Below are 24,342 nucleotides of genomic sequence, written 5' to 3' on the forward strand. Positions count from 1 at the left end.
CAAGACGATATAATTGAGCCTGGTGTTATTGTATGTCACTGCTCTACATAATCTCAGATAATGCACTATGGTAACTCTTGGCAACTGCTGACTTGTTAATAGTGACCATTGTATACGGAGCACTACAGAAACCCATTAAAACACAACAAAAAAAAATGCCTTTTCTCTAGCAGGGTTCACTGAGTGACATGGTGTGTGAGATGACAAATAATACGCAGGCAAACCGAATGTCAGATTCAGTTCTGAAAATCCTTGAATGTGTGAACTTGGTTTTTTTGCTGATTTAAAAACACAAGTTTTCAAACTTGGGAGCCTCAAGCAGAACAATTTTAAGCATCTGATATAAGTTTTTAAAAAGGCAGTGAGCTCATCCTGTTYGTGAGCTTCACCAGTATCTCTCAGACGACTCTTTATTTATTTGTTTGTTTGTTTGTTTATGCACAAGTAGGGACTGACTTAAGTACCTAAAATTGAGAAGTCAAAGCCTATTGAGAAGCAGTTTTATGTTGTGTCCCTTAAACGTGGATAAGGAGAAAATGACATTCCCTCTGGAGGCGAAAGTGAAAAGATTTGTAGTTATATTGGGAGACTCTAAGTTTTTGACAATAAATTAATTTAATTGGTCAATATTAACCAAATAATCAGTGTCTCTCCAGGGCTGCTGGTTGACCTATGTATTGTCATCTGCCACTCCRTATGTGGCTTCTGAAAACCAAATGTTTTCTCTGTCGCTGACATTCTTTGATGCAATCTGTTGAATCAAATATTTGYTCAGTGATTCAAGCTGTTGGTTGCCTTGCAGAGAAACACACAATTTTGAGTCCAGAGTTTCACCTTTTCTCTAATTAAAGACTGGTGTTGGCTCTAGATTGCTTTATAAGGTCCTGGGGGCTGGGGAATTATCTCTGAGTCGGCTCAATGATTCAACAGGGTAATTTATTTTTCAGCATTGTGTACGAACACTGGGTTTTGCTCTTGAAAGCTGAAAGGTTTTTTTTTTTTTTTTTTTCCCTGTCACATGTGAAACTGTTTTGCTTTTTTAAGACTCTGGCAGCCAGTGAACCTATGGCATATTTTACTGGAAATACTTACAAAGCAAGTAATACTTGTGGTTGGATTCAGTCCACTTTTCCCTTAGCGAAGTGCTTCATTCAGTAGAGGCACCACTATAATACTTAATTGTTAATGCAAAATACTGTAGACACAATACGGTCTGAGTGCTGCTGTGGTGCCTGCTGGCATTGAACTTGCGGCGGACTTCTAAAAAAGTGGCTATTGGGAAAAAAAGAAAAAAACAAACGTGAGAGTTATGTTTAATGCTGCTGCCTTGCAAAGAAAGAAAAGCTAGAACAGTCCACAATTGCATGTTTCCAATCCAGCGTTTGCATTATGATTGATGTAAAGGGGTTGAGGTCATGGGGATCTGATAATCAATTTTGTGCCAAAAGCGGTTAGACAAAACAGTGACTGACCAGCATCGCTAACATCGTGGCGGCTCAGCCTTTTGGAATGCTCACATGGCGGCTCTGAAGCCTTTTGTGCCCTCCACATTTTTCCATTTGGTATGAGGCTTAGCGGTAATCAGCTCACTGCTAATTAGAAGTCATTCTGCGTCCTGCTCCCCATTATTACGTTAAATTATCTCAGACCTCAAGAATTTTTACATTCAAAAAGAAAAGTTACTGCAGTAGCTTTTGTCATGTATTTCCCACACACCAAAGTTGAGAATACGCTTTTGCTGTTTCAAAGCAGCCCCTATGGAGGAAGCAAAAGCCATTCTTTTGCAGTGATTGAATTATTTTCTACTTTTCATTTCTGTTTTCAGTGGTTAAATAAATATCTATGGTGAAAGTGAGGTAAATAAAAGGATGGATATATATATATATATATCACCACTTTACCTATATATATATATATATATATATATGTCACCATTCTGTGATTCTGTGAAAATGATGGAGATACTTACAATAGAGAGGTTTGCTTTCATCTTTGTAGATCTTAAAATATCAGCAGGCAAGAAGCCTGCAGGTAGAATCCCATGGAGCTCTTATTTTTCATGTGAATTGGCTACAGAAATGCTTTCCTATTGCAGAGCTTAGGATCAGTCCTCATGCACCTCTCCTCAAAACAGGAATCTAAAATTTCACTGTTCAGGGATGCAGGAAAGGCAGGAGCAGAGATACCAGCTTACCTCATTCTCATTTTATTCTCCTGCTGTTAGTGGTGTATTAATAAATAGTTTTTGTTAGCAGAGTTTTTAGCATCGTTCCTCCTGCGGAACAGAGATTTAAACTAATATGACAAGTTGTGACTTACTCAGAGCTGCCGGCCAGTGACGACGGTTCTTCGGTGTGGTTGCAGGTATACACTGTGACAGTGTGTGCGCAGAGGGACAGTGGGGCCCCAACTGCTCCTTGTCCTGCTACTGCAAGAACGGCGCCTCGTGCTCTCCCGATGACGGCATCTGCGAGTGCGCACCTGGCTACAGGGGCACCACGTGTCAGAGAAGTAAGTGCACAATGAAGGCCTGGAAATCGCAGTTCCTTTCTCTCCTATTTGGAATATGTCTGATAAACTACTGTAGTGCTGTGTAAACCGAGGAAACAGTCCTCTTTTGGACATTTTAACYGGCAGAAAGTGTGAGCGTAGAGAAAGAGGTGTTACCTAAGTTAATAGTGTTTTCAACTGTCTGCTTCTAGCTAATGTATAACCTTACTTTTATTTACTCYTTGTATAGTGACACTGCTGTGCATTTGACTTTGTAAGGAACAAATATGGTAGGGGAGTCTGTTCTAGGGCCAATGTTTCCAAAAATGGTAGACCAACATTGATTTTTTTCCAGACATATTCTGGTAGCTAACTGAAGTGTGCTTGAGTTTCAGAAGTTAGAATCCGTAGCTTCCCCTAGAGTTTGGCAGCCATCATTAGCCTAATTATTGCTTTTATTTAACATTTCTACTGAAGCAGTGAAGAATGGCCAGTAGGATCAGGCCTCCCTCCAAGTAAAAGGCATCATATGTACACATTTATTTTTTAAATTCTCTCTGCAATGTATATGTTAGCACAAGAAGAGTCACAAACTGAGGCAAATCGTGGCAGAAGCAGGGAGGCAAAACCAAGGTGCTGTGTGAAATATCCACCCATCCAAGAGGCTTTGCCACAGCTTGCCTGGTTGTCCCCAGTTCACACTGGCAGAGGGAAGGGTGGCCAGAGCAGAGCCACGCCGACTCCTCCACACTGCGAGACCGGCCCTGTTTCCAGAGGAGGTCTCCCACAAATGGAGTCAAGAGGCAGGTGGAGTAGGCCAAGSAGGAAGGCTATTGGAGGCTACTGCCCTCCAAAAGAGGCAGGAAGAAAGAAGGATCAGTGAAGGTTTGCCAGAAAACTGAAGGAGAACCAAAGGAGATCAGGCATGGCAGCATTTCAGGGTGAAGAGCGTGGTTGCCTTTGGTACTACTAAATGTACTACTGTAGCATTAGTTTCAGTTAAGCATTTCTAACTACGTACAGTAATTATTCTCACTACCTAATCTCAGAAGGCTTTACAGTTAATCAGTTAATCCAAAGGTAGACTAAGTGTAAAACATCCTCGTGCCTTGGAACTAATGTGTGTGACAAACACAAGCAGCTTCCCCTCCGATATCTCTCAGAGCCAGTCTCTCATGCATGGTCCGGAGGCCAGGAGATCATGCAAATAACTTGGATCCCAATCAGAAACTATCGTTCCGGTAAAGAGGAAGATCGTAAGGCACTGTTTCATTTGGATAAGTTAAGATCTCGAGGGAGACCTGACAGCATAAYTTATATCAAACATATAATTGAAAACCTGAATCTTAAATGAGATTTAAAATATTGAAAAGATAGCAAGTTAGTTTTTGTAAGTGCTAATAGCTCCTTTGCTTTGCAACAGATTACTTCACTTGAAGCATTGCCTAATATGCCAATTTATCAGAAAAAAAAAAAGAATGTCCAGAGAGATTAGAGAAACAAAGAGATTTCATGCAACAACCTTTTTTCCTTTTTCTCTTCCCCTGTCTGTTTGGCTGATTGTGGTGTTCTGCATAAAAGGGACTAGTGCCTTTGGCACAGGAATTAAGTGGAGGACTGTATTTTTCTGGTCTCAAGTTCTGAAAAAAGTAGGGAGGTGATGTGTAATTAACTCTCTCATGTAATGAGTACAGTGAATACTTAGCTGAAAGGATAGCTTGAGAACATTAATACATTATTTTCCAGTGAAGTAATGGCTAAAGTGGACTAGATCGGTATTCTGAGTTACAAGACATTAAGAAGTTGAAGTCTAAGGTAACCCTACTCACAGACAGAAAAAATATCACTGTGGTTTTTTTTCAAGTAATTTTCTTCAATTATAAGATATTTTTAAAGATGTTTGTGAGGTAGAAGATATGCAGTGTATGAGCAAATATGTATAATATGTAAATATGTAAAGTATATATATATTTCAAAAATAAAACAAGCACAATGTTTCTGTTTTCCTTATTTTAAGCAACAGTATGTTTGGCTTGCGGAATAGTAGAATATGAACTAACCAGTTATCAAGTATAGTTAACCCTCAAGGAAGAGAAAAAATCTGCTTTATACATGTTTAAAGTATTCRGTGTTTATTGGAGCTTCATGACTAGTCACCACCGCTATTACTGTCCTTGTGCATTTAAGAAGTAGAGCTAATCAAAGTTAGCGGTGAATCCACTCAGTGGTAGTGCATGACTATATAGATAGTGCAGACAACAACGACAGTTTTTTTTTTCCACTTCCAGTTTGTTCCCCTGGGTTTTATGGACACCGTTGCAGCCAGACATGCCCCCAGTGTGTACACAGCAGTGGTCCCTGCCATCACATTACTGGATTATGTGACTGCTTACCTGGGTTTACAGGAGCCCTTTGTAATGAAGGTACAAACTCTAATTAGTACTCCTCTAATTACTGTGATGCTTGGTAGATACCAAGAATTCTAATAATTTTCATTTTACCTGCTGTAAACCTGTAAAACCAAAAATGTTTCTTTTTTTCTTAAAGAAGATACAATCTATGTGCTGGAAAAAAAAATAAATCTAATATTGCTATCCTGTTATCAGTGTGTCCCAGTGGCAGATTTGGCAAGAACTGCGTTGGAATYTGCACATGCACCAACAATGGCACGTGTAATCCTATTGACCGGTCGTGTCAGTGCTACCCTGGCTGGATTGGTAGTGACTGCTCTCAGCGTAAGTGTCAACACTTCTTTTTCCATTGTTTTTCAATAGCTGAACCCTGATTAATTGTTTTCTCTGTTTCTTAGTGAAAAAATACTTTCTAAGTGAGAAATGAGGATTTAACTACATGTAATGAAGATTCACATTTTTTTTGTATTTCATTAGCACTATTACACACTCATTTTCTAAGAAGGTAGGGAACTGGAGCACAGGAGTCTCAAAAAGGGATTAAGAAGGGGTCTATTTGCAGTTTTCCAGTAGCCAAAAAAAGTTATGACAAGAAGGATCTGGACATTTCTCAGAATTGCACAGTGAAAGRCAAAGAGATGATGCTCACAGGTCGCAACAAGGGCAACCCTAATCAGATGTAAGAGGAAAAAAAGCTTTATTCTGAGGGTGGTCAAGCCCTGGAACACATCGCCCAGGGAGGCTGCAATCTCTATCCTTGAAGAAAGTGGAGAATCTCCATTGTTTGAAGAGGACACTAGGCTGGATGCTGGAGGACACCAGATGTCACGTCCTGTGATGCTGTCGGTTTTTCTTTGCATAGTGGCTTGATACTAGTTGCTAGTCCCATAACAATAATGGTATGAAACATGGCCTGGCTTGTATCCACAGGTATGACAGAGGTTATGAATGACAGATATATTTTACAAATTACTTCCTGGGGCACTGAAATACTGGGTTGTTTTGACTGCAGTCACATACTACATAGAGGCAGAATTTTCTAAGACCCATCCTGAAAGACTGTATTTTCTTCTTGTCAAAGGTTTGAGATTTTTGTTGAGAATTCTTTGTGTTATGACTTTTTATTATTACTTAGCACTTCTTAGCAGATTTTCTCCTTCCTTTTAAAAATTATTTTAGAGATTTTTTTTAATGTCATTGTAATCCACTTGATTTACGTATAGTCTCACTGTGCTAGAATATGTCAAGTCTGTTCCTGATTTGAGAAGGCAAAGAGCTTAGCCCTAGTTTTCTTCTGTTTCACAGAGTTATTTTATTAAGTAATTAGGTGTTCTCCAGATACATTGCTAGATCAGCCTGAATTAATAACAASAAGAAATAAATACCTGAAACAAAAGTCTCAGAGGAAGCATAACCAATATGATAAAGTACTAAAATGCTCAGAGTCCTGCAGTGCATGCCCAACCTTCAGTCAATCTGAAGTTTTTATAAATAAATGTGTTAATATCAGACCGTAGCACAATGTCTTTTGAATTTTGATTGATCATTGTGCTAGGGCAAGTGCATGGATCATTGTGCATGGAGGTGCATTGCCTAATAACATGCCTCATTGTTTTCTGTTATTCATGGTTTGACTGGACCAGGTTAACTGGCTCTGTAGCAGAGCAATGTAACATCTGATCAATTTAGGAAAAAAAACCCAACATATTTTCTGGCTAAATTTTAAGAAGTCTTTAGCATCCACAACGCTGTAAGAGATCAAAATAAATTTGGGGTCTGTTCCTGTGGAAGCCAGTAGTAATGTAGAAACTGGGTCCGTAGTTTTATGTTAAAGTAAATAGGTTGTTGGAAGGGTGTAGGAATATTAAGGAGATAAAGAATTTAACCACTGAATCAATATAAGAAAATGATGCCRGAATCATGAATGGAGGCTTCTTCTGGATCTGTGTTCATGGACCATGGGAGAGTAAGTTTATGTGCTTTATGTAACAGGCTTTTCATCCCATGGAAAATAATGATTCTGTTAATTTCTATTGGAATGACCGACCTTTATGAAACAACCTGCAGCTTTCTTGACTGACCACTAATATTATACCACAAATGACACGAATAAAGATAATTGTATATCCCAAAAGAAATTGAAACAACAAGCTTATTAAAATTGTGTATTTTGCAATAAAATGCAATATTGTTCTTAATGGAGTGAATTTGAGGCAAGGATAACATTTTTCCAAAGTGCAGATGACGCATATATGAATGATTTTGCTTATGAAAACACTTAAAGGATCAAAAACTTTCTCTTGCTCCCAAGACAGGTCCCTGAATGACTAGGCTACAGTTTGGAGGAGGTATAAGTCTTTTTATATTAATACAGAAGTAAAGATCAGACTTTATCACCCAGCCTCTTTCTCCTCTCTTTTTGTGCTTAAAAAAWTAGTTTTTGAATTGCACAACTGTGTACTAAAGAAACAAAAAAATAATATGTAACTCCTAAATTTTCAAAGAAAAGAACTATTCTTTGAGCACTGTATGCATTTAGGAATATTCTGACATAGAAAAGATTTTCTGTTGCTGTTTCTGAATAATRGTTTGCATTTGGAGATTTGCTTCACTATTTTAATGTTAGCATTCAGTGTCAGATTCATTCACCATAACATTATCAAATTAATGACTAAAATTGTACCTTGTAACATTTTTGGATGTGATTATGAGTGAAAAAAAAGATCTGCTGCATGTATGATTGCTTGCTTGCAATGCATTGATKAGTAGACCCATGGAAACAAATGAGTAAATCAGAAGTCTTATTAGGTCAAGAAACTACTTTAATCAAGTTATATATGCCACACTTGGGCAGCAATACAGAATCTAATAATAAAAACACAGGGAGTAACCTTACGACTGTGTCAAACTACAAGATAAGTTTCAGCCTTCGCTATCTGTTCTCCTTCACATCCAAGGCTTAAAGTGCTTAACCCCTTGATGGTGTGCTGTTGAACTGTCTTCATAATAATAAAAAAAAMCCCTTATATTTCTTTGTCATCTGATCTGTGAGAAAGCTGGAATAAGACAAGGATGTCCTAGTTACCTTCTAGCAAATATGTACCATGGGTTTCTTTCACACGTTGAATCTTTTTCAGACCTATTTATCTACAGTAAAATGACTCATTAGATGTGCTTTGTTAATGAGCAGAGAGAGTGCTTGCCATTTGAGATTAAGTAATTGATTTCTTGTTTCAGCTTGCCCACCTTCTCACTGGGGACCCAACTGCATCCACACATGCAACTGCCACAACGGAGCTTACTGCAGTGCCTACGAYGGGGAGTGCAAATGTACCCCGGGGTGGACTGGCCTCTACTGCACCCAAAGTGAGTGATCCTTATCCTCCACTCGTGCTCATAGGGATCTGCAAGTCAGTGGCAGAGTTTTCCTTTGGTATTTTAGCTACCTTATTGACTGATATCTTCCGCTTTTCATACCCTGGTGGGTRCTGCATTATCTCTGCGGTCCCCACAGTGCTACCCCTGTACTAGTTGGCAGGTATGACCACTGTGTGTGAGGTTGTGGCCCCAGGTACACCACGGACACCAGCGTGCTGCTGTGGTGCCGTTCCTTCCCTCTCTGAAACATCCCCAGGAAATATTCCAGCACTGGGAGACAGTAACCAAGTTTGTAACATCATGGCACAGAGCTCACTGAGGCTGTGAGAATAACTTGGGTCTGAACTGGGGCTCTGATATACTGAGGCAAAGTCCCTGCCAATATCTTATTGTCCATCTCTATCTGTAACTGTTACATCCCAGAAACAACTGCAGCGACTGCTCTCGCTCAACACATATAGTTCAAATACTGATATAGAAGCAGCTTCATCTGGAATTTAGAAGCTGAACTTCATGAGGATCTTATTTCATCATTTCTTTTGGAATTTGCTTTGTGTAATTAATGCATTACATTATGGGCATTGCTAAGACCTTTTCATCATAATAGTATCAACAGTGAAGTGACCAGGAATAGGTATATGGCACCCTTTTTATGCTGGCATTGTGCTGGTATGCAGTAACTGGGAATAGGTATATGGTACTCATTTTATGCTGGGTCATACAAAGTTTCAGAGAGAAATATGTGTTAGAAATAGATATGGATAGAGAAAAAGTTGTTTTCTTATTATCTTTATCATAAATAGTTATATTTATGGCTCCTATTTTGCTTATCTTCATCCCTACTGTTTACAATCCTGGCACAAGTATTATCTTTGAATTCAAAAAATAGCTAACTGCTTTGCGTTCAGTGTTTAAAAACAGTTTTCATGAAGTTTCAACTCTCCTTTTTCAACTGAACAATGTCACAGTGGCAGGAAATAACACATATATTACAGAGCCATATGGATGCAGCTCTGGAAGACATTCACTGTACTGGCTAGCTCTCCGCTGCTGTGGTTATTTTGCTTCCTGGTGGTGAATAATGATCTCTGTGCAGTGATACATCTTCTTCATACTGAAATGGCATCTCTGTGAGGAATGGAGATACAATATGATAATTTTTTTAATATACTTCAGCATCAACTGTGCTGAAAATATGTCCAAAGGTCCATTTATCACTAGACAGATTCCCTATACTAGTTCACAAAGTGCCCTCTTTCTACTCCTTCAAATATCTCCATAAAACCCATTTCTTCAAAGCRGCCCTTCTTGTTGCCTTCATCTGCTGTCCCCATAAATGCCCATTCTTGTTTCTGTATGGTTGTTTTTTGATGTATATTTTAACCCCCTTAGRATAGGTCAGGCCTCAGTCTGTTGTGGTTGTGGAATGCCATGTTGCGTTGCAGGGCTACAGAAACCACTTTGCAGTAACATAATGAGCATTTGGGTGCTCCCAATGAGAATTTGGGTGCTATTTCTAGAGCATGTTTTCACTGTTTTCCCTCCCGCTCCTTGCACTGCAGGATGTCCCTTGGGRTTTTACGGGAAGGACTGTGCCTTGATCTGCCAGTGTCAGAACGGAGCTGACTGCGACCACATAACGGGGCAGTGTACCTGCCGCACGGGATTCATGGGCAAGCACTGTGAGCAGAGTGAGTAGGGGCATGGATTGGCCATGCTTAGTAACAAACACTCAACCCCTGAGCCGAGCTTCTGCTGTTCCAGTCTGTGTTCTCATACCGCCTCTTGGCTTGAGTGGGAATCTTGGCTGAGCAGGAGTTTCAGGAATTGGTCCATGTTTTTTCCCTGAATGTAACAACCCAGAAATTAATTATTGAGACAGATTATGATTGTGAYGGCTGTTCTTTTTAAATGTAGCTGTAAGTTGAAAGACATTTGCACTACATTCTGGTTTCTGTGGGCATAATGCTGAGAAAACTTGGGCAACCTTGATGTGTAAAAGCAACAAATAAATCCAAGTAATTGTCATTAGCATAAACCATAATGAAAATTTRTAGTTAGAAAACTGAAAATTAGATGTACCACATCAATCCTTGTGGATATTTTTTTTTTTGCAATGTGGTTTTACAATACAATTGGATTATAACAGGGCAGTAAATGGAATTTTATTTCTACATGGGTCATTCTTTTAACAGTAGCGTAACAGTTAATCAAGAGTAACACCACAGAAATCAATGATGACATGATGTGGTAAACACTAAAAGGGTCTTAGGCAAAGATTCCGGATAGTCCTGCTTTTCTTAAGATTACAGATGGGTGCTTCCATACTTCACGCATTACATTGCACTGCAAAGCAATCTGTTCAACATAAGACAAACACAGCTCAGATAAATGTACTTAATTACGATTTGAGAGGCTTAAAAGRATCTTTGGTATCAGCAGTCTGCATGGGACAGTCCCCATCAACTAAGACCAGGGCTGATTTAGTCTCATCCAAAGGGCTGCACTAGTGGGGTGRCAGGCACCACATATGGTAGCCCTGGCAAAGAAGGAACTGGAAGCATTACCATATACTAAACAATATTACCAATATTACTAAACAATATACAATATACTAAACTTTTCTCATATAGGCATGGTTAATTCCCCCAGCTGTAAGTCTAGATCCAGCTGCAACACATACTGTTTTTCTAAGACTAGCAAGYATCTGTGTTAGAACCTCTAAAAAAAAAGAGTGCATTTTTTTCCCCTTAAAAAATACAATTAAAACAAAATTGGAACATTTTAGAGGAATATATTCATTTCAATTAGATAATACTTATTAACATGTTACAGTTAGTTATTTAAACTTTCTTGTTCCACTGTGTTTTCAAGATGTTTCATTTCCAAAGAGCAATAATATTTAGGTAAAATTTTTTGCAAGATTTAGGTAACCTTTTTTGATGTTGTCAAATCTAAATATTTATTTGAGCATTTTGGCTAGGCTACATTCATTATTATATTTCATAGATTTGCTATTTTATCCTATGATCTGAGCAAGATTCAGTAATATTAAAATGTTCTGATATTTCTGTATTAGAATTTAACCTAAAAGACCTTTCATTCCAATTTAGGTTTCAAAATGCCAAAATATGCCATAGAACAATRTTCTTTGGCTAGTCAGGATAGCCATTCAGTAGTGCTAATCTTTTACTGAGTGAAACTAAGAGAAGGATAAGCATGAAATTGCACTGTATTTGGTTTTATCAAGGCTGCAAAAAAGTTTCTGTAGCAACTATTGGGTTGTATTATCTTGTAAATCATTCTAATGTAGGAATAAATAAAAGAGGAGTTAGATTTTTTTTTTGAAAGAAGCAAATCCAAAAAGCAGTCCAATTACAAAATCACTGAGAGACTGAGAAGATGGAGTCTCAGAAGGACAAGAAACACTGCACTTCTTCAACCCATCTGTAATACAGCAATGCAACATGCCACATGTTAACAGAGGTGGTGAAACAAAGGAATTGTTGTTATCAGTGCAGGATAATTCTCTACTATACTAATTGCACAGTGAAGCAGATGCTTTGATCAGTAATTAATTATTGTAATGGAAATTATTTTGGGATAGACATGTTTCTGTAAAACTTTTCAGTTAGGCTTTTTTTTCATTTTTTTTCAGATTTTTCTCTGTGAGAGTTACTCATTAAGATATCAAAATATGCTAATGCATCTTTTTTTTTTTTTTGTAAATATATGGTGCATGCTAAACTCATTCTTCTGGATCTTATCTCTTATCTCTGGATCCTATCWTTAGCACCTCTGTCATATGCAATGACACTAGCTATATATCAGACACCAACTTATATTGTTAMATGATGTTTTGAGCACTGGGGTTTGAGTGACTTGAGAAGCTTGACATTATGTTGTAAAACTACYGCTTTAGTCAAATTTTGTCCATTTTTCCCACTGTCTGTCTTCTACCATGTTAATCTGTGCCTTCCTGATTTCATGTTCACTACTTTAGTGGCACCAAGAATAAAGATGATGGAAAATCAATTCTGAATGTAATTGCCCCTTTTCCTCTTCACGTGTGTGCACGCGGATACACACACCCTGCCTTACCTTAGGAAAACACTTTCAGTGGAGATCTACCAGTAATAACATGATGCCATCTGGTGGTCACTTARCAAAACATACCTAGTTTGACAAGGTCAAGTGCTGGAGTATAAGATGCTGTAGCTGTGTAATACCAAAACATTTCAGAAACACTAACTTAGACCTCCCTGCTGTTTTGTGCAGAATGCCCCCAAGGTACCTATGGGTATGGATGCCGGCAGCTGTGCGACTGTCTGAACAACTCCACGTGTGACCACATCACGGGGACGTGTTACTGCAGCCCAGGCTGGAAGGGAGCCAGATGTGATCAAGGTAAAAGCCTGGGYGCAGTAGAATTACTGTGATTGGGTTCTCTAAAAACAGGACCCATCTATTAGATGTCATATCTGTATCAATCATTAATTAAACCTGATAAGTTATGTGTGCTTAAATAGTCTATTTTATCAAGTTAGATGATCTCTGTATGTTTTTAAATATTAGATGCCTCGGTGATAGTTTATTGGAGTAACACTCAAGTGCAGATTGCATGAAATCTTTTAGAGTGCAGTGCTGTCTAAAGCTGCTGATMGAGCATGTGCTTTATCTGCTCTGTATTTTTTTGCTTAGGGAATGGTCTTACTTTTTTAAAATCCATGAAATACCTCTTTCTATAAAGAAGACAAATGCTCTTTCTTATGGCCAGTGGTTTCTGACATACTTGTGTGCATTATTAAATACAATTAGAATTAGCAGAAAGATTTAGAAATAAAATGCTACCCTATATTCCTGACACAGGAGCCTTGCATGCATTTAATCTGTATATTCCATTTCTTCTTGTATTTCAGCTGGTGTAATTATAGTGGGAAACTTGAACAGTTTAAGCCGCACCAGCACTGCTATGCCTGCTGATTCTTACCAGATAGGGGCTATAGCAGGCATCATCATTCTTGTCCTCGTTGTGCTCTTCCTGCTAGTGCTGTTCATCATTTACAGACACAAACAGAAAGGGAAGGAAACGCACATGCCTGCAGTGACCTATACCCCTGCTATGAGGGTCATTAATGCAGATTACAACGTTGCAGGTAAGTGCAAACCTGTGCAAAGATGTCAGAACAGAGGGTTTCCCCTTTTGACGTTGTACATTTGGTGGAGGTTTACATCTGGCCTTAAGTGTGCATGCTGAAACTCTCTGCATTAGCAAGAGCTGCTGTGAGCARGAGCATATTTGATTCCAGAGAAAGTGTCTGAAAATCTCACTGGAAAGAGAGGCAGAGGAGGCTTTCCTCTTGAAGAGGAGAGGAAGGCTGAGACCTATTCAGTGACCCTGTCCGTGCCCCTTTCCAGGACAGCAGCCGCTGGCTTCCCTATGGATCCCCACTGGCATAGGAGGCCCTGGGGTGTGCGGGCAGGATGGTGTCCCTGTCCCACAGATGGCAGAGGGGGCTCACCCAAGTGCAGAGCGGTGCTGGCCCAGCATCTACAGCCATTTGGTTTGTTCTCCATCAGTCTTTTAACCTCCTCATTTAATGCTATAAAGCTAGCTTAGACAGGTAAAATATATTCCCTGCTGAGTAAAGGAATAAGCTGACCTTATGTACATCATGTTCTACAGTGTAATATTTTGCGCCCCCAAATGTTTCACTGCATTAAACAGTGGGAGTGTGGATCTTTCTATTTTTCCAGGACTGTTTTAAAACAGAACTGGAAAGTGTGTAAAAGCATGCTTTCTGCTGAAGTTTTAAATTCAGAGCTAGTAGCTTGAATATAGCAAGACTGGTATAACTATAGAAAATGAAAATTTCACATTAGCTATGGGAAGATTCTCTCGAAGAGTGGGTGACAGATTTTGAAACCAGTGAAGACAAGGAGCCACAATTCCCGAAACAGGACAGAATTTTTCAGCCTRTGAAGGTACATATGAATTGGGATGTCAGGGTTAGATGAACCTTCAGGCAGTGCTATCCCTTGCAGCCAGCTATCAAGGAAGAGAGCAGGTAAAGAAGCCAGCAGAAGCAGTTGCCAGAACAGAGAAATAAATCTTCAGAAATTAGCAGCAGAGGTGGTGCAGCAAAAGCACCAGAATGTGTTGTAGCCATGCTGATAGAAGGGTCTGCAATTAGGACACCACCACAAGGGATCACTGCAATGGATCACTGCAGAAGTGGAGGCAAGCCCAGTAGTGCTTGAGAATGCTGCTTGGTGAAAGTGAAATCATGGATAGTCAGTTCTTTTTCTGTATGTTTAGTTTATTTAAATGTAGTGTTTTGGTTTTCAATAAGTTCTGGACCAAATGCTGAAATTCATACAGCACTATCAAGAAATATCGTAAAAAAGGACACAGCATATTATTTTTAGTTGTTCATTTTCCTGTCTTTTTTGTTTCAGAAACCATCCCTCATGGCAATGGTGGAAATGGTAACAGTCACTACTTCTCCAACCCTAGTTATCATACTCTAACACAGTGTACCACCCCACCTCATGTCAACAACATGGACAGACTGACCCTAACAAAGGTAAAATAAAAAGTCTAAATGTTCCTGTGCAAACGAGCCTTGGATTTCTTTTACTTTCTTCCCTAATGCCTCATCTTTTATTTATTCTTTTCTTTCCCTGATTATCACCTTGTAGAAATTCAGCAACCATTTATTGTTTTCAATTTCTGTTATGTATCTTTCTCTGAAATAGTCAAAAAACAACCAGCTGTTTGTGAATCTTAAAAATGTGGAACCTGGAAAGCGAGGCACTGTCATGGACTGCACAGGAACGCTGCCTGCAGACTGGAAGCACGGTGGTTACCTCAATGAGCTTGGTAAGAGAGGGGAAAAAAAGGAGAAAACGGTGGATGTTACCCACTGTGTTTGTGATAGACTGGAAAGCAGAGCTTTGTTTTGCTGTATAGGATTAGTTCTTCATGCAGGTGATAACCATCAAAATGGTTATTCTGTGGCACTGTGTCACAGAGCATAGCAAAACCTGCAGCAACAGGTTTGCCAGGCAGTGTGTAAGGTTATGGCATCGACCTTCCTACAGGGCAGTACCCTCAAAGGCAAAATGTGACTGTCTGAGAGGACCAGTGACCCAGCCTCATGCCCAGTGCAGATGCAATATGCCAAAATAATTTAAAAATGTTATTTTGCTTATTAAGTAGTTTTTTAAGATGGGTATTTTGGAATAAGGATGTGCTTTAGCAAAATTAGAAAGATTCTTATTAAATCAATGAGAGATTGCATAACTTTGTGAGGTTTTCCTTTTTTTCTAGTTTTAGTCTCTACCATACAGAACTGATGCTTTAAAAAATAAATCCTAAGAGATATTGGCTTCATTTTACTCCTTGCAATAAATCAGTAACAGGCAGATTCCAGGGGAGTGGATGGATGCTGATGGCATGCTGGTTTTCCGAAAGAGCAGATGGGATGACTTGGGTAGCTCTGATGGGGTGACCTTGACTTTAGTCCAGGCAACAACAAGAGAACAGTTGCCCTAGCTAATTAATAAAGTTGTATGGGACAGGAATACAATTTATGTCTGTTGTTTAATTGAAAATAGATGTTCTCAAATAATTTTGTTTTGGGACACTATGAGTTTTGATGAAAAAAGTTGTTGTATTAGATATAAGATCAACAATAATTTTACGCTTTTGTAAGGYTTCTAACATAGCATCACAATGCATTCCAATTAAAAAAAATAGTGCTATAATAGGTATCAATTAAAGCTATTTCAATGGATCAGTAACCAGGTAAATGCCAGATCTCCAGAGGCAGTTTTCAGTCATTGCTTATTCTGTGCTTATAYTGGGTTTTACACTGAGAGAAATCTGTTAATAACAGACAATTAAAAAGCTGTAGACCTAGGCATAAGGAGTTTTAGGCCATTTCTTTAAGCCAAAGGACAGAAAAGAAGTGACCTTGGAAAATACAGCAAGAGTAATTAACCTTGGGAGCAGGAATTGCAGTGAATTTGCCATACCCTGAGATTTTCAGGTCGAGATGGATTTTCAGATCTCTCTTTCTAGTAGATACAGTTTATTCAGRCAAAAAATATGCTTTAATCAAAAAGCAGTTATTGCGCTCATTCAAGAGTAACTGGGTGAAATGTAATGGCCTGTGACATATGTGAGGTCAAGGCAGATAATTTATTAGTCCCTTATGACCTTACCCACCTTCCTTGAACAGGGAGCTACCATCTGAAAGCGTGCAAGCACAAAGTACCAATGATTCTGTAACCCTGTACAGGGTAGTGCAGTGCCTAGAAAGAGCATTTCTCYGACTGGGTAGAAATGAACCACAAAGCAATTTTTAAAGGGTTCAAAGCTCTTGTCTACTTATTTTACATTTTAAGTTTTAAAATTACTCATTTTGGTACTTTCTTCCAGGTGCTTTTGGACTTGATAGAGGATACTTGGGGAAATCTCTGAAAGGTGAGTGTATTTCCTGATGCATATAAGTGAAATGATACAGTTATTTAATTTCAGTCATCTTTGATTTCTGTGTGAGAGAATTTATAATTCTAATTTGACCAGCAGAAGGGGGATAGCCCTTGACCAGCCCAGGCAGGCAGGTTGGATTCAYGCAGCCTCCGATGAGAGGCTTTAGGGGACAGTGGCTCCTCTGGCTGCTGACATGGTGCAAGAGCCACCATGAGCCCGCAGAGCTTTGCGGAGCTCACCATGGGCTTTGGGGAAGTGTACCAAAGCCTGAATGTGGGGAGAGGAGTGGAAAGCTCGGGAAACTCAGGGAAGCAATGGGAATTCCGTCTTTCTCATTATATGATTTCTCATGACTTTATACTGGAGCGTAGTGRCTTCTGTCCCTGCTTTTGTTACATGATTTAGGTGTGCCATGATGACTAGAATGTCTGGATATCCAAATAGTGGGGGAAAAAGTGCAGCTAAACCTAAAAGAATAATTAGCTAAATATGTAGTAGCTGCTACCTGACATTCTCTGGTTTGGGGGGATTAGGGAAAGCTTAATTTCAAATACCTTAAAAGTATCCAAAAGTTGTAAGCAAAACTTTATTGAAAAATTCCTCAAAGTTGGTCTTGAGCTGGAAATTTAGAAGCAGGAACCAGCCGAGAAATTCCCAACTTCAAAACTGAAATAACGTAGTATAACACATAGAAATAACACATAGTATACTGCAAAATAACACAGAATCCAAAGCAGCATAGGATACTATAATATCTCTTCCCCAGCATGAAAAAATATCTCTCAAACCACAGTTATTTCTGTTTATCAGTCAACTCTCAAAATGAGAAACCTGCTATTTTAATAGTGTCCTGCCCCTAGCACTTGCAAAAAAAGTATTTTAAAGTGTCTATTAAAACCTGACTGTGGGTATTACTTGTATTTAATGGAAATTGAAGATGCTCAAACTTTGCAACAAGAATTTGCCTATGGCAAGATCAGGCTCATAAAAGAGCAGAGAGTTAGAGATGCCTTTATTAATTGCTGTGTAAGACAATTTTTGAATTGTTATGAGTAGTTTTCTTTTAAGTGTTCACTTATGAGTGACTTTGTAGAATTCCAAATTACAGAAAGACTATGTAACTGCAGAGTTTTTTCAGAAGTTAAAATGTATTTTGTTCTATTCAGCAGCAATATTCATATTTATGTAGCATATTTGAAAGAGCAGTGTGTTTTTCCTCTTTCAGATCTAGTGAAGAACTCAGAATACAATTTAAGTAATTGCTCATTAAGTAGTTCTGAAAACCCATATGCTACTATAAAAGACCCGCCAGCTCTTCTACCAAAAAATACAGAATGTGGATATGTTGAAATGAAGTCACCGGCACGCAGGGACTCCCCGTATGCTGAAATTGCCAACTCTGCTTCAGCCAACAAAAATGTTTATGAAGTTGGTAAGTACAAATTGCATATATAGATTGTGAAGTTTAAGGACAAAGAGTACAAGACTTTTCTTCTGAAGTAGTTTAGTCAAAACACATGGAAAATCACTGAAAAAGAATGCTGATGCTCTCAGACTCTGTCTCCTGCTCAAAGCTGTAACAACCACATTCTTTTAAGATAAAGTGGTGTGATTCACAAGAAGATAGCCTGAAATGCCTTCAGTTCTGTTCTGTAACCAAAGGGCATCTCTGACTTTCCCTGGTTTGAAAGCCTTTCCCTAAACAGGAGCAGAAGATACGCTCAGCATTCAAGTACAGTATAAGTCATCTCTGCATTAGGCTGTGAGATATGGAATACAGCTGAAGTAGACAGACATCGGGGATAGAAGAGCCCTGTTTCCTCTCCTTGATCAGAAAATAAAAGAGCATTGTCACTCACAAAGTTGGTTTTACTGATGTGAGTGCTGTGTAGCACTGCATTTTTGAGAAAACTTTGGGATTCCTATGGGATGATAATTATCCTAATGATCTCTGGACTGAAATAATGTGTATGTCACGTATATTATGTTGTATCATTTTCTATTTCTGTTCCCAATGAAGAGATCCCTCTGGAATCCACCAGGATCCCCATTGTGTTGTTATGGATTTTTTTGTAAGACCTTTATTAAAAGCCCAGATTTGGGCAATGTATCCAGAATTATGGCCTTCTTAGTTTGCACACAAGAACAGATGCTACTCTGCTTGGTTCTGTCATTAAATACAGTCAAGGCAGTGCCTTGATATAAGCTCACAGGTGTTATTTGGAACAAAACCAAGACACTTGACCAAAAAAGGTTTGTTCCATTTCAGGACTCAGCACAGCAAAGAATCTTTGTGCTTTTAAGCAGCATGGACAGAATATTTTGCAACACAAATGGTCCTGAAATGCTCTGCTTTCCTTCTGTTTGTCTTTTCTTGCGCTCAGTGCATGTGCTCTCTTTTGCTGTAGAACCTACGGTGAGCGTTGTCCAGGGAGCCTTCGGGAGCAGTGGACATTTCGGCCAGGATCCTTACGATCTTCCGAAGAACAGCCACATTCCATGTCACTATGACTTGCTACCGGTTCGAGACAGCCCCACGTCCTCCACGAAGGAGGTCAGCAGCGAATGACYCCAGCGGTGGGACTCTCGAGGAGGACAGTGGCGTGGCTCATGCCTCTGCCTCTCATTTACCTTCTTATTTGGCGCCTAGTCTGTCCAGTGTTAAATTGCTGTACGTTAACTGGGGATCTCAAGATAAGGTTTGTATTGTATATACAAGTCACAGATGGACAGACGTCACATTGGGGATATTCTGATTAGCTTTTTTTTGTGGCACTTAATTTTATAGAGACAGGTATGCAACACATTTACACTGTAATATGGTGGCTTAAAAATATTAGTTTGTAGATCAGTTCTGGCAATAGCAACTCCCATTTCAGCTCCATTAAATATGGACTTCATGTTTGTATTTTACTTTGTTAGAGTAGAAGTCCCAGGACAGTGCAGTTTACCAAATGCCACTTCATACAGGGGATATGACTCACTGATATGTAGAAGAAAAACCGTTTTCAAACTTCACCTTCTATTCTTATCTTTAGCTGAGACATTAAGCAGCAAGATCTGATGGAGTATAGCGAAGCCCAACACTGCTGCTGCTTGGGAAATCCATCATCAGATTTTTGTCTGTTACTAGTTACAGGAACCTAAATAGTTTTGAAGATGCTGAAAGCATTGCATACTTCAGAATTACACGATGCTTCCAGACTGGGTACAACAGGCCCAGCACCAGTCCTCAGCAACTCATTTGCTGCATTTCTACTCATATGTTGCAGTTCTGAGCACTATTTCTGCCATACACAACTAATAGTCCGTAACATATCAGTAACTACTTCATAAAATATGTAAAATAAATCCATTTATTTTTGTCAGCATGGACTGAGTGTGAAAGACAAAGATGATGAATGCTGTAAATCTGAAGTGCAAGGAAAGTTTTAAATTTTAGAAATAGGTAGTAATACAGACTGTAACTTAGGGTAAACATAGTAAAATGTCTGATTTTTTTTTTTCTTAGAAGCAACTAAGCAATCTTTGTGCATATTTGCTAAAATTGCACCTTTTATTTTTTTTATAGGTAATGTAGGGAAAAAATATGCTTAAGCTGGTCTTTTGCATTGCTAATAATGTGACACATGTACCCCATTCTTCATTAACTTGTATCTCCGTTTTTAAACTGTGCATTTATGTTTCTAGTGATCTAGTTTATAACAGCAAAAATATTCTACTGTGTGTCTTTTTTTTTTTTACCTTGTTTGTTTTGTTTTCTTTTTTTGCCAGCTGGCCTTTATTTTGTCTGGTTAAGGAGCCCTCTGACGAGGGAGGGGAAGATTTAAGTAAGGATTAAGATAATACTAATGTCTGTCAGAGGTGGTTAGCGAATACATAATAGCTTATATTAATGAATTAATTGGAAAAAAAAAAAAAAAAAGCAAGGTGTTTTTGTTGAGGATAACAGCAGAAGAGCAAAAAGGAAGGAAAGATCCAACTCCATCTTTAAACTTTAACTCATTCTGTTGACTGTGCMGATGGAGCCCTTCCTTTCAAGAGGCTCCTTTCTCTGTCTCCTGTGGAGTCAGTTGTGGCCTGTGCAATTCAGAGGAAATGAAATTTGCCAAGGAATTCATCTCTTGACACAAAATTGTGCCCTCAAAACAGCAGCCCCTGAATATAATGGCCGTTCTGTTTCAGTGGGAGATTTCTTTTAGAAACCTAAAAGCGATAGTGCCAGCTGTGGCAGGGTTGGTTCCACATCTGGCAGTGCTCTCTGCTGGTGTGGTGCTCTCTGCTGGTGTGCTCGTCGCACAGCCCTGCAGCCTTATCCGCCTTGCCCGGGCAGCAACGCTGCTGCTTGTTGCAGGAGGTTATCCCCAGGCTTGGGGCGTCCCTGACGGATGGGGACAGGATGTGGGAAATGGCATTGCATGGAATACAGAGGGAAGCTTAAAGCCCTCAGTTAGTCCTCCCCTCAGTGTGCCCTGGGGTTGCACACTGGCACTGTGAGGTGCTGCTCTGTGATGCAAAGGGCAGACGATTCGTCAGCATTTTGGTGTATGAGCTCTCCAGCTCAGCACAGGGTGTTCCACAATAGTTGTTTTATCGGAATGTCTGGATTGCAGTACAGCCTGAGACAAAGAATTATCACTGTTGTTGTAATGGTATYGATGTATTCCTGGGAAGACCAGGCCCAGTTCAACCTCTGGAATTCATCACTGCAGCACAGAGGATCAACTGTGAGAAAACCTTAAAAAAAACCCTTCCCACCTGAAAAAGAATCACRGGGCTGAAATGGAAATACTTTGCATTAATTTGATGTCTTTAAAGTGGTGAGAAACCAGTGCTGCATCTGAGGACGTTGTGGGTGTGCTCAAGGCTGAGAACATACGTGGCTATATGAAATGCTCCTTGATGTTCTTTGTTGCTAAAGAACATGAGCAGTGGCTGCTTTGCAATTCCTTGGGTAATCCTTGCACATCCTCGGATAGCTGTTTGATCACCTTTGACTTTGCAATTACGGAAATTACCTACAAGTTTTCAAAAACCAACCACCATTTAATCCCTCCTTAAGACAAAGTATTGACTGGGTTTGTGTGCACATAGGTACATGTAGTGCTACTGATATATACATGTGTTTGTACTGTGTGAGATGGACTTTAAAATAAAATCTTTCTTCTCTGATGCTGTGAAGAGAAAATGCTCTACTTAGCAATTGTGGGTTCACAAAAAAAAAAAAATCTTGCCCTATGTGTAATTTGGAGATGACTAGGTCAAGTATTCTTCATAATAAACAGTTTTTTGCTTTGTTTTGTTTTAGTATATGTTGAAGAGCTGAATAAATTATCTTTAATTTGTTAGCAAATTTCCAGTAGGTCACATCCTCAAGTATATATTCATGAGAACAGGTAAGTTTCTGATAATTTTGCCTGCTATATATGTTTGAATAAACACACAACCAAATTCAGCCCTCTATACGTGGGTACAACTCCTGCTGTGTAGCCCGTGTGAGGGATGTCCGCGTACATCAGTGCTCTATTTGCAGTACATTTAGGCACAGTGAAAGGTGTGTGAATTTACTTTGTGGATGATCACTGGTGGGTGCTCAGAGAAAACAACTTCCTGCAGGGTCGCAAAGACTTGTTAAATGACATCTATGCATCATTTCAGGGAGAAAAGGCACGTGGGACTTGATGTTCCCCTGTCTGTCTCCTGTGGGGGCGGTAGTGTCTCATCTTTTAGAAGAAACTTAGCTTTCACCTCGGTTCAGCCCTGCAGCTCAGACCTCATGACCATCACCTAGTCCTTTTTGCAGACCCTAGGAGGCTCTTTGAAGAACCAGGCACTTCCCAACACCCACAGTACTTTGTGGTACATACTTAATAAATAACCGATGTAATAATTCAGTAATCATCACCTACACAGAGAATTGGTTTCACCACTGCCATGAATGGAAAGAGTCTTCCTATRTCTCTTTATGTCCACTTCACAATAGTGAGGAATACCGCATTTGAAACTGGGATAACTATCCCCTAACAAAATTGAAGTTTAGTAAAATGCAAGGCAAACTTCAGCACAAAGTCAATAGCTGACTTTAAACTATGTAGGAGTAAACTGACAATAAACTCTGAACTTTTAAATATTTGAGCTTTTAAATAACATAGGCACATTAATTCCAGTCACTTAGAAGCATAATGAACCTCAGGGCTCTTCATATCAAAGGTTTGGGTTTAATCACAGGACACTTACACCTAAATTGTGTCCAAATCTTGATGTGCCATTGAGGTCTCCCATTAATCTGAATTGTAGATGTACCTGCAGACTACGGGAGGGAAGCAGATTTCGTTGTACTCTTGCTTGTGTTTTCTGCTGAGACTATCTGCAAAGTGAAGTTAACACTGAAGGGAAGTTAGAATAAAAAAATCAAAACTGGAGAATGTGTTATTTAAAATGCATTGGATTTTTGAAGTGCTGTGACTAAAATTGGGTTCTAGATTAGGTATGTTTCCAAATAACAATCCCAACACTGCAGCTGTAAAATCCTGACTGAAGAATACAGAGCTAATTTTGACAAAAATGTTTTATATTAAGGAATGTAGAAATATATAGTAGTTTAAATGATTGAAAATGAATGGATGCGTGTTTATTAATTGCTGTTAAAGGAATCTTGCCATGTTTGGTACACTAGTGCTAGAGCACTGGACCTAACTCTTATATTTTCATTTATTTAGCCCACAAAACCTCACTTTGATATGATTGAACTGTAATATATTTTTTAAAGAAAACCTACCATGTATGCCTGGCTTTTTTTTCTTAGCTGTAAAAAAAAAAACCCTGTCCTGTTGTTAAAAGTATTTTTGTTTTCCAAAGATGACTGATGTTCATCATTTTGCCCTTCATTACCATTTATTTCACTTCACATATTGTAGGTTAATGTAATAAACTTTCTAATGAAAGATGGAAGATGCTCTGCTTTTTTGTTTTGTTTTCCATTCTTTCAGATTGCATTGGAAATATAAATAATGTTTTCTTTGCACAGACACTGTACTAGTAAGTAATGTATGTTACTTTCCTTTTTCTAAAAAGTGAGAACTTTGAGGTGACCTCTGGAAAATTAAAGCTGATTTGGGATTTGAATCAGATAAGTTTTTGACTACTGTCAGATCCAGCAACRTTTAATTCTTTAGTCTGGGAAATTCCTTTCAGGAAATAGAGAAAAAAGAATTTTTAAGAGTTCATGGCTGTGTTCCTGAGAAAGATGGGGAGATGAGCTGTCAAAAGCAAGACATTTCTGTCACGATAACCTTGGACAGCCAAGAGAGCCTTGGACTAAGCATTAAAAAGCTAGTTTAAAAAAAAAAAAAAAGTACAAACATGAGGAAAAAAGTGGATAATATATTGTCATTTCTGTTTTGTAAGTTTGACAGATCTCATATGGACCTAAAGCACTTGCTATAGGTAAATGGTGTGGGAATCACAGAATCACAGAATATTCAAGGTTGGAAGGGACCTCTAGAGCTCATCTAGTCCAACCTTCCTGCTCCAGCAGGCACACCTACAGCATGTGGCACAGGG

The 24,342-nt window shown here is 39.0% G+C and overlaps 1 protein-coding gene across 2 annotated transcripts in view; it reads left to right on the forward strand.

Annotated features, from left to right (window-relative positions):
- The window catches only part of MEGF10 (multiple EGF like domains 10), a 95,117-nt gene extending 75,226 nt beyond the window's left edge, over positions 1-19,891 (forward strand). For both annotated transcript variants that reach the window (XM_026046572.1, XM_026046573.1), the window contains exons 14-25: positions 2,365-2,511; positions 4,779-4,913; positions 5,097-5,225; positions 8,139-8,267; positions 9,842-9,970; positions 12,558-12,686; positions 13,199-13,435; positions 14,739-14,866; positions 15,039-15,162; positions 16,726-16,770; positions 18,005-18,211; positions 19,188-19,891. In XM_026046572.1, coding sequence (XP_025902357.1) covers positions 2,365-2,511; positions 4,779-4,913; positions 5,097-5,225; positions 8,139-8,267; positions 9,842-9,970; positions 12,558-12,686; positions 13,199-13,435; positions 14,739-14,866; positions 15,039-15,162; positions 16,726-16,770; positions 18,005-18,211; positions 19,188-19,348 — 1,700 coding nt within the window. In that variant the 3' untranslated portion in view covers positions 19,349-19,891. The remainder of the gene's footprint in view (positions 1-2,364; positions 2,512-4,778; positions 4,914-5,096; positions 5,226-8,138; positions 8,268-9,841; positions 9,971-12,557; positions 12,687-13,198; positions 13,436-14,738; positions 14,867-15,038; positions 15,163-16,725; positions 16,771-18,004; positions 18,212-19,187) is intronic.
- Positions 19,892-24,342: the final 4,451 nt, after the last annotated feature.

Source organism: Nothoprocta perdicaria, unplaced genomic scaffold, assembly GCF_003342845.1.
Source record: "Nothoprocta perdicaria isolate Ctin4 unplaced genomic scaffold, notPer1 scaffold_45, whole genome shotgun sequence".
Lineage (NCBI taxonomy): Eukaryota > Metazoa > Chordata > Aves > Tinamiformes > Tinamidae > Nothoprocta > Nothoprocta perdicaria.